This window comes from Enhydra lutris, unplaced genomic scaffold, assembly GCF_002288905.1.
Source record: "Enhydra lutris kenyoni isolate GAN:26980312 unplaced genomic scaffold, ASM228890v2 scaffoldscaffold34, whole genome shotgun sequence".
NCBI lineage: Eukaryota > Metazoa > Chordata > Mammalia > Carnivora > Mustelidae > Enhydra > Enhydra lutris.
The window spans coordinates 25,373,054-25,390,168 of NW_019154118.1; the positions used below are offsets into that span (position 1 = coordinate 25,373,054).

The window sequence follows — 17,115 nt, forward strand, 5'->3', positions numbered from 1 at the left end:
GTGCTCATCACGACAGGTGGCCTCCTTCATCCCCATCACCTGTTCCCCCATCCCCCACCCACCTCCCCTCTGGTCACCGTCAGTGTGTGCTCTGGAGTTCAGAGTCTGGTTCTTGGTTTGCCTCTATCTTTTTCCCCCCTTGTGTTCATCTGTTTTGTTTCTTAGATCCCACATAGGAGTGAAATCATACGGTATTTGTCTTTCTCTGACTGACTTACTTCACTCGGCATAATACTCTAGTTCCATCCACAGATGGAAGTATTTTATTTTATTTTTATTTAAAAAAAAATCTTATTCATTTATTTGACAGTGAGAGAGAGCACAAGCAGAGGGAGAAGCAGGCTCCCCGTCGAGCAAGGGATCCCGATGCGGGGCTCGATCCCAGGATCCTGGGATCATACCCTGAGCCGGAGACAGATGCGCAATGACTGAGTCACCCAGGTGCCCCAGATGAAAGTATTTTAAAAGGCATCATTACCCTATACTGTGCCATTTTGTACCTCTTAACACCTCTGCCCTGCCTTACCTCCCCTCAACTTTGGTGAACACTACCTTCTGCAGTGACACTTGTACAGGAAAGCGCTTGGCTGTCAGCCCGACATGAGCTCTTGGTCTGTGCTCTAACTACCTCAGATCAGCCGCGATGGAAAGTAAGCTAGAGCTTGAGGAGAGAGGCAGAAGCTGTGGAGAAGTGACAGTACTTGAGGCTCCTAGCTTGCCTGGGACTGTGTCGGGCTTTGGGCTTCCTGTCCCTTGGAGAGTTGTCTCTTCAGATTACAGACCTACTGGGGAATGGCCATGTTTACTTAGTGAGATATCTAGCGTGTGTTCACTCAGGGCACTCAGTTAATATAAACTAGTACAAGTGGGGAGTTACAAAAGTGGTTGCAATGCTGAGCAATGAGGCGACTTGCTGCCCACTCCCCACACCCAGACAGGGCCTGCTACTTGAGGTGGAGGGTGCACTGGTGATCCTCACCGTCTAGGTTTTGGACTCAGGCTTGCAGGTCCGGACACTGAATTTTGACTGGGAGGCCTGAGTTGGTCGGGAGCCGGTGACTGAGTCTCCATACCTGAGGTCCTAAGAGACTGATCAAGTCCCCTCTACTTCCTGTCTCATGGAAGACTTTTCTTTCTGGAAACTAGACTTCAACACACTATATGTTCTTACTTGAATTGGTTATACGTTCTCACTTGAATTTCCAGACACTCCCTTGTCAAAATTCAGGTTCTTAGGTGGCAGAAACAGTCCTCAAAAGATGCGTGGGGAATCCATAGAATGCCCTGGAAGTGTTGTCCCCTGGATGTGTGCCACATGACAGCGTGGGACCCACAGCCTGGGTAATATCACAGCCGTGGTAAGAATTGACAAAACATCGGCAGATCACATCGCTGTGATGATTGAAACGTCGGAGTCGTCTCTGCTTTTTCCTCTTGTACAATGGCTGATGCTTGTTCTCAGCGTTTTCCTTTTCTGGGCTCCCAAAGACTGTTCCCTTTCTATCACGTGGTTTTTTCCTCAGCTGTAGTTCACTCCCGCCGAAGTGGGGCGCTTATATAAACCATGACCTGTGACCTGCTGTGGTCCGCAATCAAGACTGGGCTAAAATGGAGGGGGAAGTAGAGATGTGTTCTCCACTCTCTACCCCTAGCTGCCATTTAACACTCAAATCATCTTTTATCTCAGATGAAAAGGGCTCAGTTACTGCGAGAAATGTTTTTTCTTCTTTGATGTTCTGTTAACGTTACATTTAACACTGCTGCCTTTTCTACTGTGGAAGGCCATAGAAGATAAATAGCAGGGAGTAGTGTTGACGTTGAAATCAGATTATCCTGGCTTCTTGGGGAACATCCCCTCTCTGAATGGCTCGCCTGGGAAATGCCTTCCTCCCGGGGTCGTTGCAAGGACAGGGAGCTAACGCTCATAAGTTGCTTAGCCCAGTTCTTTGTGTGGACCACACACTCAGCAAATGTGATCTTTGCCCTCTCCCAAAGTCTTGATTAACTCTTTTATTGTAAAATTATTTTCAGTATGAGGTAAATAGCCGCAGTGCCTAAACATGTCAACCTTGCAACAGGATGTCACTGAGTGTGTTCTCTCCTTTCTTTTCTGCCTGTGTCATTCTTCCGTATTTCGTTAGCATAACTGTCCACATGGTCAATGCCTCACTCCAAGTTACACCCCACTTCCACCCCTAATTCCACCATGTGCTCTTGTTACGTGACCTCTAAAGAGGTCATGACCGGCTCTTCACAGATGGATGGGATTTTCCTACAGTAAACATCTAATCTTAATATCTAAGCCACGACTGACTGGCCTCTGACACTGAAAAAGCTTTTGTGATGTCTTCTCCTATGATTGTAAGGCTCAGTGCTCAGGGAAAGCAGACTCATTTCAATAAAATGACAAACACAGGATAACCAGCAAAGTACATCTGCTGCTGGGGCGACTAATTTTGTTCCAAAGCATATGTTATTTAGAGCAGTGCTGTGGAAGTATGTCATTACTCCCTCCCATTACTATGGATAATTAAAAGTTGATTGGTACTTAAAACACAATGAACTTGATGCATGGGAAATAGCAATTAATATTTTGTTATTCCCTGCCTTTGCTGCTTGCAGGATTAAAAATCTGCTGACTGTAGGTTCAGCCAACCCAGGTCTTGAACTCATGAAAGCCTCATGTGGCAAAACAGTGGAAGTCTGGAGCCCACTGAGATGGGTGGGATCAGTATCTTGACCCCTAGTCACACATGCTGTTGAGTGCAGAGAACATGGGAATAGTAGCAGGTGCTGGGAGAAAGTATAACAGGGACAGAAGATATAGTCACTTCCTTGGAGAAAGAGCATTCTTAAATCACCAAGATCGGGGGAATTAACCAGTTCTGCTCTGAGTAGGGCAAAGGTCAATATCTAAGAGGTTTGGGCCAAGGGGGGAGCCGATGGCAAATCTTAGTCATCTGGTAGGGATCGGAATCTTTCAGGTTGGGAGATCCTTTCAAAATAGTATGAGGTAACAAGAGGAGGGTCCAGCCCCAGGAAAGAGGCTGGCAGGAGAAGGAGCCCCCTTCAACCGAGCTGAGGTGCAGAGCCAGGTTCCCATCCTAGAATCCAGCCCCAGTTTTACCTCAAGAGAGGAAAACCAGAAACAGAAATACTGGGTGGAACCGAACTTTCAGGAGGGAGACTGAGAGTGTTCACGGCAGTCAGGACACTCAGACTGGGGGAGAGTGAATATTTTCACAGCAGTTCTACTAAGACATCAGACACTAGTGAAAGAATTCATCATGGTGACATCTCTTACCTTCAAAATCAATTCTTAATTAAGAATTGTTCAATGTGGGCCAGGTGAGGTGAAGCTGACTGGGGTCCACATGGTCTGGTAGAAGCTGGCTGATCTTTCCGGGGCTCAGCAATAGGAACAGTGATCTGCCAGTTCTGGAGAAATCCTGGCATGGTGGACTCACTGGGAAGCAGTTTTCCTAGTTTCCTGTAGGACTTGTAAATACAAACGCAGTACATCTAGCCAGCATCTGTGCCATAAAGATTAGAGGGAAAGAATGGTTTAGCGTGGCACCTGACAAGGATATGATGAAGTCTAAAACAATTATTACTGACATGCACTGAGCACTCTTCTCAGGCTGAACTTATTCTATGTCTTAATGTTTTAACTCGTTTAATTGTCACCGAAGTTCTCTGACGTATGTATCAACATCATTCCCATTTCACAGGTGAGGAACCAAGGCACAAAGCAGACAATGTCCCCTGACACAGCTAGTTAAGGGCCAAGGTTCATGTTTAACCCAGGAGACTGGCTTTAGAACCTGAGCATTTAATAGCCAGCTAACTCCACTAAATTATTACAGTTGTGGCTGGAAGACAGGGAGATTTAGGTCTGTGTTACAGACTTCGACATTTTGTTCAAAAAGACTCTTCAACCCTACCTTCATCTGAAGATAGGCAGGCTTGGGTTGAAAAAGAATTAAGATCTTCACGGACGAGAGGCCGTATCATATATCATCCAAACTGGGACACTTCCAAAAGGAAAAAGCTATTGGTAGCTTCACCATGAAAACTGGGACATATGGTCATCCTTCTTACAGGGTAAGTTTCAATCTTCAAGACCTACAGGGCTCTGGTGAAATTGTACGTCGCCGTACCCGTTACGCACGAATGCATGTTTATTACTGTTGTCTTCTCTAGATGAGCTGTCTGTGTTTGATGGGCGATTTGAAGGATTTTCCGAGGATAATTTTGACTGTGCCTGCCTTACCCATGGGTGATAGAATGTAACCCCTATACAGAAACCACCCCCATAGAGACAGGTTAAGCATTTTCCAACAAGTTCTCTTTATGGAGCAGGTCAGCCAGTTTGTAGAAAAATGTTTTTGAGAGAGTCTGTATGAACTGATAACTTTTGATGTCCTTCAAGAATTAGTATGAATTCCAAACAAATGACGTTTGTGAAGAGTGTTTTAACACCACAAATGGATTAATACATTTCTTTAGATAAATTCCTCCATTCACTGAATTCGTTGAGCTGCCATGTGACAGACTCTTTGCTAGACGCTGGGGATACAGTAGGAAACAAACAGGTTGGCAAAAACAGACAAAACAACCTCCAAACCGAACCAGTCAGGATAGTTGTGCATAGAGGGAAGTGAGAGCATGAATGTACAATAGAGGGGTGTGTGACAGAGTAATTGGGGAGTATTGTCAGGATGGGGAAAGGAGATTGTGTGGCCAGGGAAGGCGTCCTCAAGGAAGGGACGTTTGATCTGAGACATTAATGACAAGCAAGTGCAAAGGATCTGCGGGAAGGGGCACAGAAACGAGGCTCCTGTGACTAAGGCAGGGGGGCTGGGAGGTGTGGAAGGAGAGAAGGGTGGGAGCCATGCAGGTCTCGAGCCCTGCACATGTCTGTCACACACGCAGACACCAGATTTCAACATGCCATCTTCCACTGAGCATTGGCTGTGTTCAGCAAGGAATGGGAGCAGTTAATGTCAGTATCTGGCCCGGCCAGGCCTCCTGGGGCTGCATAACCTTCCAGAGTGGCGGGCCCTGGCAGAGCAGACCTGGGCCATGAACATAGGTGGAGGCAATGCGGGCCACTCTGGTCTTCGCCCTGACAGTATCAGGCGGTCCTTCCCCCGCCTTGTGTAGGCAAACAGGAGCGGCAATATAGGAGTATCCAAAAGTCTAGTCTTTCTGTTTCCTCCAATGCCCATTTCCCGGGAGTCTTTCAGTAGAAGGGCTGTTTTTTTCTCCACCATAAAATGACCTTTCAAAGCCCTTCTGACTGCCAGAGTTTCGAGGTCACTGTGTAAACCATCCCAGGACCACAAGAGGATGTTCGGTGGCAGACTCCTTGGATACCGATGGGACGGGGTGCGCAGGTACAGAGAACCCTCGCATTGGCTCTGCCTTGGCTGGCTACCCTGACCTGAGATGCACCAGCTGCGAGGGGCACAGCCTCCTGGATCCAGCCAATCAAATCAGACAGCTCCACAAACGTGTATTGATGGCTGGCACGGTCTTAGAAAGTAAAATCCCTGCTCTAAGAGCACTTATTTTGGGTGGGGGAAAACAGGCCATAGATGAATGAATAAATTCTTGTGATAGGATGCTGTGCAGCTGTAAAAAGAAATCAGGAAGAGATCTCCAGGATGTAGTAAAATATTGGATTTGTTGGATCACTTTCGTGTAATGTCACTTCACTTGTTTCTCTAGCTCCTGTGTTTTCATTAAACTAGTTAGATCTAGAGGTTGGATTGAATTCATGGGCTTTTTTTTTTGGGCAAAAATGCCTTGTCAGCAGTGTATTTCCTATTATATCACATCACAAGGCACGTAATATCTGGTATGCTTCATTTGTGCCTATAGTTTTAACACAAAACTAAAGGTTAACCAAAGCCTCATAAAAATGATTACTGATAGAGGACTAAGGGAGCAGTGATTTAAGTAAGACCTCTCTGAGTGTGTCTTGTTGAAGCTATAAGAATATTTACATACTTTAGAAACAGTAATCCAGGCTGAGGGACAAGTGTTTGCAAATGACCTGAGACAGGCATGTGCCTGTTTCATTCAAGAGAGGTCAAGGTCATTTACTCACTGACCTTGTTTACTTGTGGTTTACTTGTTTACTTCTGGTTTACTTGTTGGCCTTCCCTGCTGGACTGTAAGCTTTTGAAGAAGGACTAGCGGCTTTCATCTTTGTAAGTTCAGCTGTTTGCAGTGCCTGTCATACGGTCTATGTTTGATGCATATTTGATGAATAAATGAGCATCAGTGAAGTACTCTTGGGATCTCGTTGCTGTAAAGGCACAAATCTGTAATTTTCATCAGTCTTCTCTGATGAATCAGAGGAAGGTTAGGAAGTTAAAACAGGATAACTGAGGCAAAATAAAAACATCAAATATTGGCAGGCGATTAGAGATTTTCCGTGTCCATGGAAACCCACAAACCACACCACTCCTCCAAGTGTAACACTTCACAGCCAGCCCTCCCTCCCTCCCTCCCTTCCTTCCTTCCTTTTTTAAAGATTTTATTTGCTTATTTGACAGAGAGACCAAGCAAGAAAGGGAACACAAGCAGGGGGAGTGGGAGAGGGAGAAGCAGATTTCCCACCAAGCAGGGAGCCCAATGTGGGGCTTGACCCCAGGACCCTTTTATCGTGACCTGAGCTGAAGACAGATGGTTAACTACTGAGCCACCCAGGGGCCCCCATGTTTCTTTCCAATGAGGCCCCTGTTTTGTTATTGCAACTGTTGAAAGGCAACAATGTAATAAAGACAAAACATAAATACTTACCTTCTAAATAAGATAAAAGTGAACTAAACTTCTAAAATAAGTAAAATTAGAATGATAGATACATAATAAATCAATACTTTAAGCAAATAAGAACCATAATTAATTTAAATACATAAACTCATTTATTTCCTAGATGAGGGTAAAACGAAGATCTCAGCCCTCTGCTGTCTCTATCAATGTGTGTATCCATGTACTTCGTCCCTGTGTGGCTGTGTATTTTAGCGAGGATTCAGGTGGGACCCACAAGTCATTGCTCTTCCCTCAGCTTATGTCTTCCTATGTTGAGGCACCCAACTGAACGCATGAAATATATGCAGAATAAAGTAAGGGAACATTTTATTGGCCTCTGAGGGGTTGGAGATGCGTATTTAGAAGGACTTGTTACAGTAAATAAGGAGGTCATGAGCAAGTCTTATCTGAATCACTTGGGAAGGATGGTTCTTTACAGTAAGCCATTTCCTGGAACACAAAAGGGTGGGCGTATTCCTACCCCGGCCCCTAAAACAACTGTTTTCAGGAGCACAGGGCTCAGGTAAAGCTCAAAATTGTCAAAGCCAGCATCTGGGCACTAGATACGGTCATTAACACCAGAGCGTTGCTATTCCCAGGTCCTCTTAATGGACAGAGCTAGGGAGATGGATTATATAGATACAAAGATGCGGATACAGATACACAGAAATATCTGCATTTCCGCGTCTACCTGTGTATATTAAAGACATGAGTTCTTATGAATACCTCCAATTCCCATTCAACATCACAGGGTTCATTTGAGTTTGCTTCATTTCCATGTTTGAAACTCCATTCTTCAAAAAGGTTATCAACCTAGTATATTAACTTCTTTGTGCAATCATCCAGGATGTAACCAGCATCTGCTGCCCTCACAGCTCCCCTCCTGGCATGGAAGTTCTCCTCCCCCTGTGCTAGGTTCTCCCACTCAGGCTCCCGACCCCACGGATACACGGTCTGCCCTTCTTGGGCCCTGATGCCACGGTTCCAGCTGCTCCTCTGCCGCAGGAGCCCCCTTCTCAACCCTTTGTGCTCAGAGCACTCGTCCACTGCCTCTGCACACATGCACAGCTTGCTCAGCCCACCCAACAGATGACTTCAGGCTAAACTGTACAGGAAGGGAATGAAAAGGAGAGGAATTGGAAGAGAAAGATGACCTAACAAGTCCGATGCCAATTTGATGTCCTTTCTCTTACAACTGAATCCATCTTCATTCATTCAATTTTTACATAACACACACATACAACATACAGAAACTCCATTTTTATTATCATTTATTTTAGTTCAGTTTATAAATGAAACTTTTATTTAATGGAACATATGAACAATTAATAGGTGAAAACTACTTAAAAACACTGCATATTGGGGAACCTGGGTGGCTCAGTGGGTTAAAGCCTCTGCCTTCCGCTCAGGTCATGATCTCAGGGTCCTGGGATCGAGCCCCGCATGGGGCTCTCTGCTCAGCAGGGACCCTGCTTCCCCCCTCTCTTTCTGCCTGCCTCCTTGTCTACTTGTGATCTGTCAAATAAATAAATTCTTTAAGAAACAAAACAAAACAAAACAAACCCCATTGCATATTTTAAGCCATACTGGATAAAATTTATTTTTGTCCTCAGTAACCCATCTTTTAGAGACGAATCTCTATGTAGGATTACTGGTGCCACATTTATTTATATTTACGAAAAAACAAAGTTAAACAACAAAAGTTCAACAACAACAACAACAACAACAACAACAACAACTGAATCGATCTTTCTGCCTGTATGCTCCAGGTACTTTTCTCCTTTTAAAATCTGATAACTAGAATAGGTCTCCATGTTGGCTGTCCTGGGTTGATTTTCCCAAGTTCACGGTGCGTACTTTTTTTTTTTTTTTAAATTTTATTTATTTATTTGACAGACAGAGATCACAAGCAGGCAGAGAAGCAGGCAGAGAGAGAGGAGGAAGCAGGTTCCCCGCTGAGCGGAGAGCCCGATGCGGGCCTCGATCCTAGGACCTTGGGATCATGACCTGAGCCGAAAGCAGAGGCTTTAACCCACTGAGCCACCCAGGCGCCCCACGGTGCGTACTTTTACTTAGGTTTAGGCTGCTTTGTCTTTTAAGAAAGTTTTTCCGAATTGTAGCAAAGCACCGGAACTGCAGAGCAATTGGTCTCTCCCTCCCCCCTTCAGGAGACCCCTCTACACAGGAATTTCTTGGCTCAGAAGGGCAGTTTGGTGGAAAATTTCGAGACGTAGGGACCGAACTTCGACGAGACTCGAAGTTGTAGATTTTGAAAGGAAACAGAAGAGAATGCCGTTGGTAACGTGCAAAGCGCGCATAAATGCACAGTGCCACTACTCCTGCAGCGGGACGTCCAGTTTACGAAAGGAGCACCGCTCCCCAACTTAACTCCGCAAGGTCTCCTCTGAACCCTGAAGTTTGCGTCATCGCCGCCAACTTTAAGTGGCTCTCACACTCGCGCATGCTCCGTAGGTGGAGCAGCGCCCCTCCTACTCTCTCCAGGCGGAAGTCCCCTTTTGTTTATTAAATTACGACAGTCGTAAACTGAGACTTTTGTGCCGGCTTCCTAGTTTTACGACAACAAGGATGGCGGCTGCTAGTGGTAGATTTGAAAGTGCGAGGAGTATCGAAGAACGTAAAGAACAGACCAGGATTGCTAGGGCCGAAGTGTTGCGCCAGGTATCTCCGTTCTGGGGCTTTGGAGTCATTTAGAATCGTGGGAGTGGACGGTTCCTGGGAGCCAGGCCTCTGGCTCTCCTTCACCCCCTCTCCTCTCGCCACCCCAGTGTCTCACCTTATCTGGGTGAGGGCAGGGTCTCCCTTTGGGATGCCCGAAAACTCGTGGTTATTTCCTGCCTCCCTAGATGCGTTGGCAGTCTACAACTGCTCATTCTCTTTTTAGGAGGACCTGTTTCTTTATCGAGTTTCCTAACTTTTTAAGTTTACCCTTTTTGGTATTTCCATTATTTGATCACCTGGGCTGCGCACTTTTGAGAGCCTCCGCCACTAATGCGACTCTGCCAGCGCATTTGACAGCCTCAGTCCTCCCTCCTTCTGTATCTGAAATAAACATTTCCGTTTTCAGAAACACACGTGAGGCACATTGGAATAGATTGTTCGACCGTTTCCGTCTCTTGTCTTATTATTGATATCGAACCCAGGGTTATTGTAAATCCTTACCGATCCATACAAGGGTTGACGGAAGAGACTCAGAAAACGTAGCCCCTCGAAAAAGGTTAAGAAACGTGGTATTTCTCACCAAGATTGAGATGTATAGAGGTAACTTATAAAGAATGAGGGAAGTGAACTGTATTATGTGACAAGATGTAGGAAGTGTGGCATTCAAGGGGAAAATTTGTAGCTTGAGATCAACATAGGGTACAAGTGAAGGTTTTTGTTTTTATTGGTTTTAAGACGGAAGAGTTCAATAAATGCAGAAGAAAAGGAGCTGGTGGGGGGTGTGTGTAATGACTATGCCCAGATTTTAAGGTGAAGAGTGGGCAGTTAGTATTGGACAGATGAAAGATTGGTATTGTCCTATGATTTCAGCATATTTATACCTATATTCATAATAAATATTCTCCATCCTTGCCTTTTTGGTATTTTAGGTAGTTTTTGGAGCGAGTCAGATTTGTAAGTGAAAGGAAATTTTATAGTGGAGATATGCATAGAGTTTGGTAAGGACCAAAACCAGCTTTGGAATTTGGAGAGAGAATGAAAAGTCAGAAGCAACCTCCTGGGGAAAACTCATTTTATTTTACTTTTGTTGAAAGGTGAATATAAATCAACAATATGATCATTTGGCTTTAGAAAGATAATTCTTCCTGAAGCATTTTGGGGGCTTGGATAGAAGGATATGGGCATTGCACATTGAAGGCATGGTCAATCTCTTGACAGTTCCAGAAGTCTCAGGCAGTAGCAGTGGGATGGTGAAGGAAGGAGATTCATGTCCTATTTAAGGTAGGGAGCTTAGGTAGGGGGAAGATCTGCTATAGGTCCCAGGATTCTATCCTTGATTCACTAGAGATTGGTGATGTGATTGGTAATATGAAAGGAGAGTTATTTTGTTTATGGAAGCAAATTCCTGGCAAGGGACAGACAGTGACTGATGAGACCTTATATGAAAGTGGAAAATGGTTTTGTTTTATTTTTTTTTATTTCTCATGAAAAGCAATTGGTAAGTTGTTAATTTTTCATTTTTCATTGTTTCAGGCTAAAGCCAATTTTGAAAAGGAAGAAAGGCGTAAAGAACTTAAACGACTTCGGGGTGAGGATACATGGATGCTACCTGATGTGAATGAGCGAATTGAACAGTTCTCCCAGGTGAATACTAACAGGTTCACTTGATGTAACAGATCTGTCTTTTTTGGTATTTATTCAAGTTAATATTGGAATAGCAACTTTATTAGTATTTTCAAAAGTTACAGAATGACTGTCACATAGGTGGCATTACTGACTGATTTTATCTCTCTGACAAATAATATATATATATATATATTTTTTTCAGAAATAATATATTTTAATATTTTGGACATTATAACATCGGACAGATTTTGTTACTTGAGTTGACTGGTAGATTAGCAAATTTCTGGCCCACTTGTATCAAGCTTATGGTTCTAAAAAATTATGCATTTTAAAGTTTAATGTCATGGTTTTCTGTTTGAATTCTTATTTTCCATTTCCATAATTTTAATTTATGTTGTCTTGTTATATTTTATATGGCCTAATAATCTTTTATAAATTCTGTTGTGGCCGCAGAGGATATATGTTTATGTATGTGTGTGTGTGCATACATTTGAGTAGAAATGTATTTATTTGATTATATCTGTCTGTCAGATGAATCTGTAAATAAAGACCAAAACTTCCCTCATATTTTTCTATAAAGATATCTCAGCTATACGATTTATTAGCAGTGCATATATTACAGAAGTGTGTTAAAGTTTCTTAGAAGATTTTATTTTGTCATGTGTATTGTCTCATTTCATGAAAATGTAGTTTTTGGAATGCAGATTTATTTCCCTCAAAATATTTGTTTTAATGTAAGCTAAAATCAATTCCCTTCTTACTTCTTTAAAATGATTATTTATAGGAACACTCTGTTAAGAAAAAGAAGAAAAAAGACAAACACTCAAAAAAAGTAAAGAAAGAGAAGAAAAAAAAGAATAAGAAACAGAAGTATGAAAAAAGTAATGAGTCAACAGATAGTTCATCAGTAAGTATGTGTTAAACCACAGCAGCTACTTGGGAAAATTGTATTTAAAGGAATAATGTATGGAAATGTAAAAATATATGAGAACTTAAAAAATATTACTAGTTAGGTTATGAAAATGCCTGGGAAACAGCGTCTGGGAGGTGTCCAGGAAATACTGGAAATATGGATCATTGGTTACAGAGAAAAGTAGGAGGATGGGAATACGATATAGGAGTTATTGCTCAGTGAAGCTGTGCCAATGGATGGATTGTCCAGAAAAGTTAAAAGAGGAACACTCAACACTGAGGAACCAGACAGAAGTAAAGGCCATCAAGTAGAAGTAGTTGGAAAATTGGAAGAATGCAAGGAAAGAATAGTACTGTAAAAATAAGAGAGTTTTAAGATATTTGCGAGTCAGGGATGCGTGGCTGGCTCTGTCGGTTGGGCGTCTGCCTTCGGCTTAGGTCATGATCCCAGGGCCCTGGGATCAAGTCCCACATCAGGCTTCTTGCTCAGCAGGGAACCTACTTCTCCCTCTGTCTGCTCTGCCTGCTTGTGCTCTTTCTCTCTTTCTCTCTGACAAATAAATATATAAAATCTTCAAAAAAAAAGACATTTGAGAGTTTATTACTCTTATTTTTTAATAGAAATTAACATTTAGTCTTTAAAATAGGACATGTTTATATATTTATCTCTGGGGTCAAAAGAAGGAGAATGCGGTCTCGGCTGTGTCTCTAGCCAGTTCTGGGACAAAAGGACTCACAGAGGAAGGGTAAATCTTTCATACTGATTTTTAGGAAGAAAGACAATCATGGTTTGGGCGCCTTGGTGGCTCAGTTGGTTAAGCCTCTGACTCTTGATTTCGGCTCAGATCATGATCTCAGGATCACGAGATAGAGCCCATAGGCTCCATGCTGGGCATAGAGTTTGCTCAAGATTCTCTCCCTCTTCCCCTCTTCCTGCTTGCGTGCTCTCCTGTTTCTCTCATATAAATCTTGGGGAAAAAAAAAAAAAAGAGGTACACTGTGGTTAGAGAGTGGTGAGCTAGAGATGTTGAGGGATAGTTGGTCTCCTAGGTATGATCTTCAGAGGGTTATATGTGTCGTTGAATCACCAGATTCCGAAGTCTGGTCCTCTTGTACTTCTAGGAACTGAGTTTTTGGCAGTACACCAAGATGATAAATGGCTCATTAAAGCCTCTCTTATATGAGAATGCAGTTTATGAATTCATAGGGAGAAATACAGCTGGATAGTTTTGTCAGGTAGCCAGCATATTTTTGTAATGGTAGGAATATTTAAGTTATATAGGAAAAAATTAAGTGTAATTCCGGAGAAAGTCAGTTAGAAAATCTTAAAATATAAAAAAAGCGGAGGCACTGTTTCCACAATTGTATATTGAGTTCCTGATCCCATCGAGCTCCTGAAAAAATTATCCTTTTTCCAAAGAGAAATTTATATTCAAAGTTGTTCATTTCAGTGGAATTTAGAAAACTCCCTAGAGTTTAGGCAGAGATCACAGGTTAAGAATCTCTGTCCCGTGGGGACAGATGTGCTAGGCTGAGTAAACTATTTATGTAATTTGATTAAGGGTTCTTGCTTTCCCTTCTTAGAGACATAGTGACCTGTTACATTTTTTTGTTCTTTCCTGGAAATATAGTTGACCTTGGAATGGCATGGGTTTGAACTTAATGGATCTGCTTATAAGCACATGGATTTTATTTTACTATTTATTTATTTATTTGACAGAGAGAGAGATCACAGGTAGGCAGAGAGGCAGGCAGAGAGAGAAGGGGAAGCAGGTTCCCTGCTGAGTAGAGAGAGCCCAATGCGGGGCTCGATCCCAGGACTCTGAGATCATGACCTGAGCCCAAGGCAGAGGCTTAATCCACTGAGCCACCCAGACCCCCCAAGCAGATGGATTTTAGATAAATACAGTATAGTACTGTAATTGTATTTTCTCTTCCTAATGATTTTCTTAACATTTTCTTTTCTCTAGCTTACTTTATTGTAAGAATACAGTGTATAATACATACAACATACAAAATACATGTTTATCTTGTTAATATCAGTGAGTTGTCTGGTCAACTCGTAGGCTATGAGTAAAGTTTTTTGGGGCATCCAAAGTTATATGTGGATTTTTGACTTTGTGGGCAGTCAGCGCCCTTAACCACCTTGTTGTTCAAGGGTTATCTGTATGTATGTTTTTTTTTTTTTTTAAAGATTTCATTTATTTATTTGACACAGAGAGAGAGAGAGAGAGAACAAGCAGGCAGACAGGGAGGGAGAAGCAGGCTGAGAAGAGAGCCCGATGCGGGGCTCGATCCTAGGACCCTGGGATCATAACCTGAGCCAAAGGCAGACACTTAACCCACTGAGCCCATCCAGGCGCCCAACTTACCTGTTTACATTTTGAAAGTCGTTTGGGTTGTTTTAGTTTGGGGCTGTTATGAATAACAGTACTATGAATGTTTGTGTACAAGTTTTTTTGTGGACACATTTTTATATCTTTTGGGAAAATGCCATTATTTTCCGAAGGGGTTGGACCGTTTCATAATCCTGCCAGCTGTGTGTGAGAGTTCTAGTTATTCCCTGTCCTTGCTGCTCCTTGATCTTGTCAGTACTTTTCAGCCATCCTACTCTGTGTGTAGTATTCTCATGTGATAGTTGGATTTTTTGCTTATCAGTGAGCCATTTTGAGTTAATTTTTGTTTATGGCATGTAGTAATTATCTAAGTTAATTTTTTTCTATATGGATTTCTAGTTGTTCCAGTATTGTTTGGTGAAATGGCTGACCTTTCTCTGTTGAATTACTTGCGCTCCTTTGTTGAGAATTAACTGAGCAGTTATTATTTTTTCTTTTTTTTTTTTTTAAGATTTTAATTTATTTATTTGACAGACAGAGATCACAAGTAGGCAGAAAGGCAGGCAGAGAGAGGAAGGAAAGGAGGCTCCCCACTGAGCAGAGAGCCAGATGCGGGGCTCAATCCCAGGACCCTGGGATCATGACCTGAGCCGAAGGCAGAGGCCTAACCCACTGATCCACCTAGGTGCCCTTGAGTAGTTATTTTTGAGTTAATATCTAGACTCTATATTCTATCCCATTGAGCTACACATCTCTCCTTGGCCAGTAAACACACTTTCTTAATTACTTAGCTTAAGGTTAAGTCTTAGAATAGGTAGTATAAATTCTGTGATTTTGTTTTTTGAAAATTATTTTGGTTACTCTTAAGTTCTTTGTATTTTAAAAATAAATTTTAGAATTAGCCCATTACTTTAAGTAAAAATGTCTACTGGAATTGTTCTGCATCAACAGATCAATTTTGGGAGAATTAATATAATACCTTAAAATAGCCAGTCTTCCCACCCATCACGCATGTCGTATAGCTCTCCATCTGTTGAAGTCTTCTTCAGCTTCTCCCGTAGTGTTTTGGAATTTTCAGTGGAGATGTTGTCCGTATCTTTTGTTATATATTTTTTCTTTTTTTAATTTATTTTTTTAATTTAAAAAAAATTTTTTATAAACATATAATATATTTTTATCCCCAGGGGTACAGGTCTGTGAATCGCCAGGTTTACACACTTCACAGCACTCACCATAGCACAAACCCTCCCCAATGTCCATAACCCCACCCCCCTTCTCCCAACCCCCCTCCCCCCAGCAACCCTCAGTTTGTTTTGTGAGATTAAGAGTCACTTATGGTTTGTCTCCCTCCTGATCTCATCTTGTTTCATTTATTCTTCTCCTACCCCCTTAACCCCCCATGTTGCATCTCCATTTCCTCATATTATTTTTTTTTTCTATTTTATTTTCTTGAGTTACTACTGTAAGTGGAATCTTTGAAAAATAAATGGCAGTTTCCGTGTATCTGTGACGAGTGTATACATTTACGATTGGTTTTCATGTACAGGTTTTTCCTTCTCTCTGAAAGTTTGTTTTATGCCACTTTGCTTATGAAAGTTCAACTTAGTACCTGTTTTTGCTAACCAAAAGAAATCTGAAGATGATTTTCAGTTTTATGAAATGATAATTGTTTCTTTATTTTATGCCATTTTGGTTTACACAAGGTTTCATAGGAATGCTCTGCTTTTGGATAGTGGAGAAACCTGTATTTACTTTGTATCTTTCACCTTGCTAAATTTAAGTACTAGTGTTAGTAGCTTTTTTGTTGTTGTTGATTTCTTGAGGGGGGGGGGATGAGATGGGGGAGGGAGAGAGACTCTTTTTTTTTTTTTTTGTTTTTTTTTTTTTTTTTTGAAAAAGATTCTTTTATTATTTCTTTTAGGTTTTTTTTTTCTTTTTTTCTTTTCTTTTTTTTCTTTTTAATAAACATATAATGTATTTTTATCCCCAGGGGTACAGGTCTGTGAATCGCCACATCAGGCTGTCTGGGGAGCCTGCTTCCTCCTCTCTCTCTGCCTGCCTCTCTGCCTACTTGTGATCTCTGTCTGTCAAATGAATAAAAAATCTTTAAAAAAAATTGCCCAGAGTTTCAGTTCAAGAAGGCAATGCAGGAAGACTTTTTTTTTTTTAAATTAAGATTTTATTTATTTGACAGAGAGAAACACAGCGAGAGAGAAAACAAACAGGGGGAGTGGGAGAGGGAGAAGCAGGCCTCCCGCTGAGCAGGGAGCCCTATATGGGGCTCAGTCCCAGGACTCTGGGACCATGCCTTGAGCTCAAGGCAGAATCTTAATGACTGAGGCACCCAGGCACCCCAGGAAGACATTTTTCTTAATTTGTTTTTCTTAATCTGTTTTTGGGTGTGAATTTAATCCTATTATTGTCATAAAACTTACTTTATGTAATTTTGGTTTAAAAAAATTATCTTTAAAATAAGGACATAGAGTGGTTGAAAATCAAGGTGGGAAAAAAAAAAGATGTAGGGGCTCCTGGGTCACTCAGTCAGTCAGTTAAGTGGTTACTTTTGGCTCATGATCCTGGAGTCCTGGGATTGAGATCTGCATTGGGCTTCCTGCTCAGCAGGGAGTCTGCTTACCTCTCTGCCTGCTGTTCCACCTGTTTGTGCTTTTTCTCTGTTTTTTTTTTTGTGACAAATAAATAAATAAAATCTTTAAAACAAAATTACCAAGAGTTTCAGTTA

General features: G+C 42.0%; 1 protein-coding gene across 2 annotated transcripts in view; it reads left to right on the forward strand.

The window, feature by feature from the left end:
• Positions 1 to 9,406: 9,406 nt before the first annotated feature.
• LOC111153918 (CWF19 like 2, cell cycle control (S. pombe)) overlaps positions 9,407 to 17,115 on the forward strand; it is a 162,646-nt gene continuing 154,937 nt past the window's right edge. For both annotated transcript variants that reach the window (XM_022513231.1, XM_022513230.1), the window contains exons 1-3: positions 9,407 to 9,501; positions 11,035 to 11,145; positions 11,912 to 12,034. In XM_022513231.1, coding sequence (XP_022368939.1) covers positions 9,409 to 9,501; positions 11,035 to 11,145; positions 11,912 to 12,034 — 327 coding nt within the window. In that variant the 5' untranslated portion in view covers positions 9,407 to 9,408. The remainder of the gene's footprint in view (positions 9,502 to 11,034; positions 11,146 to 11,911; positions 12,035 to 17,115) is intronic.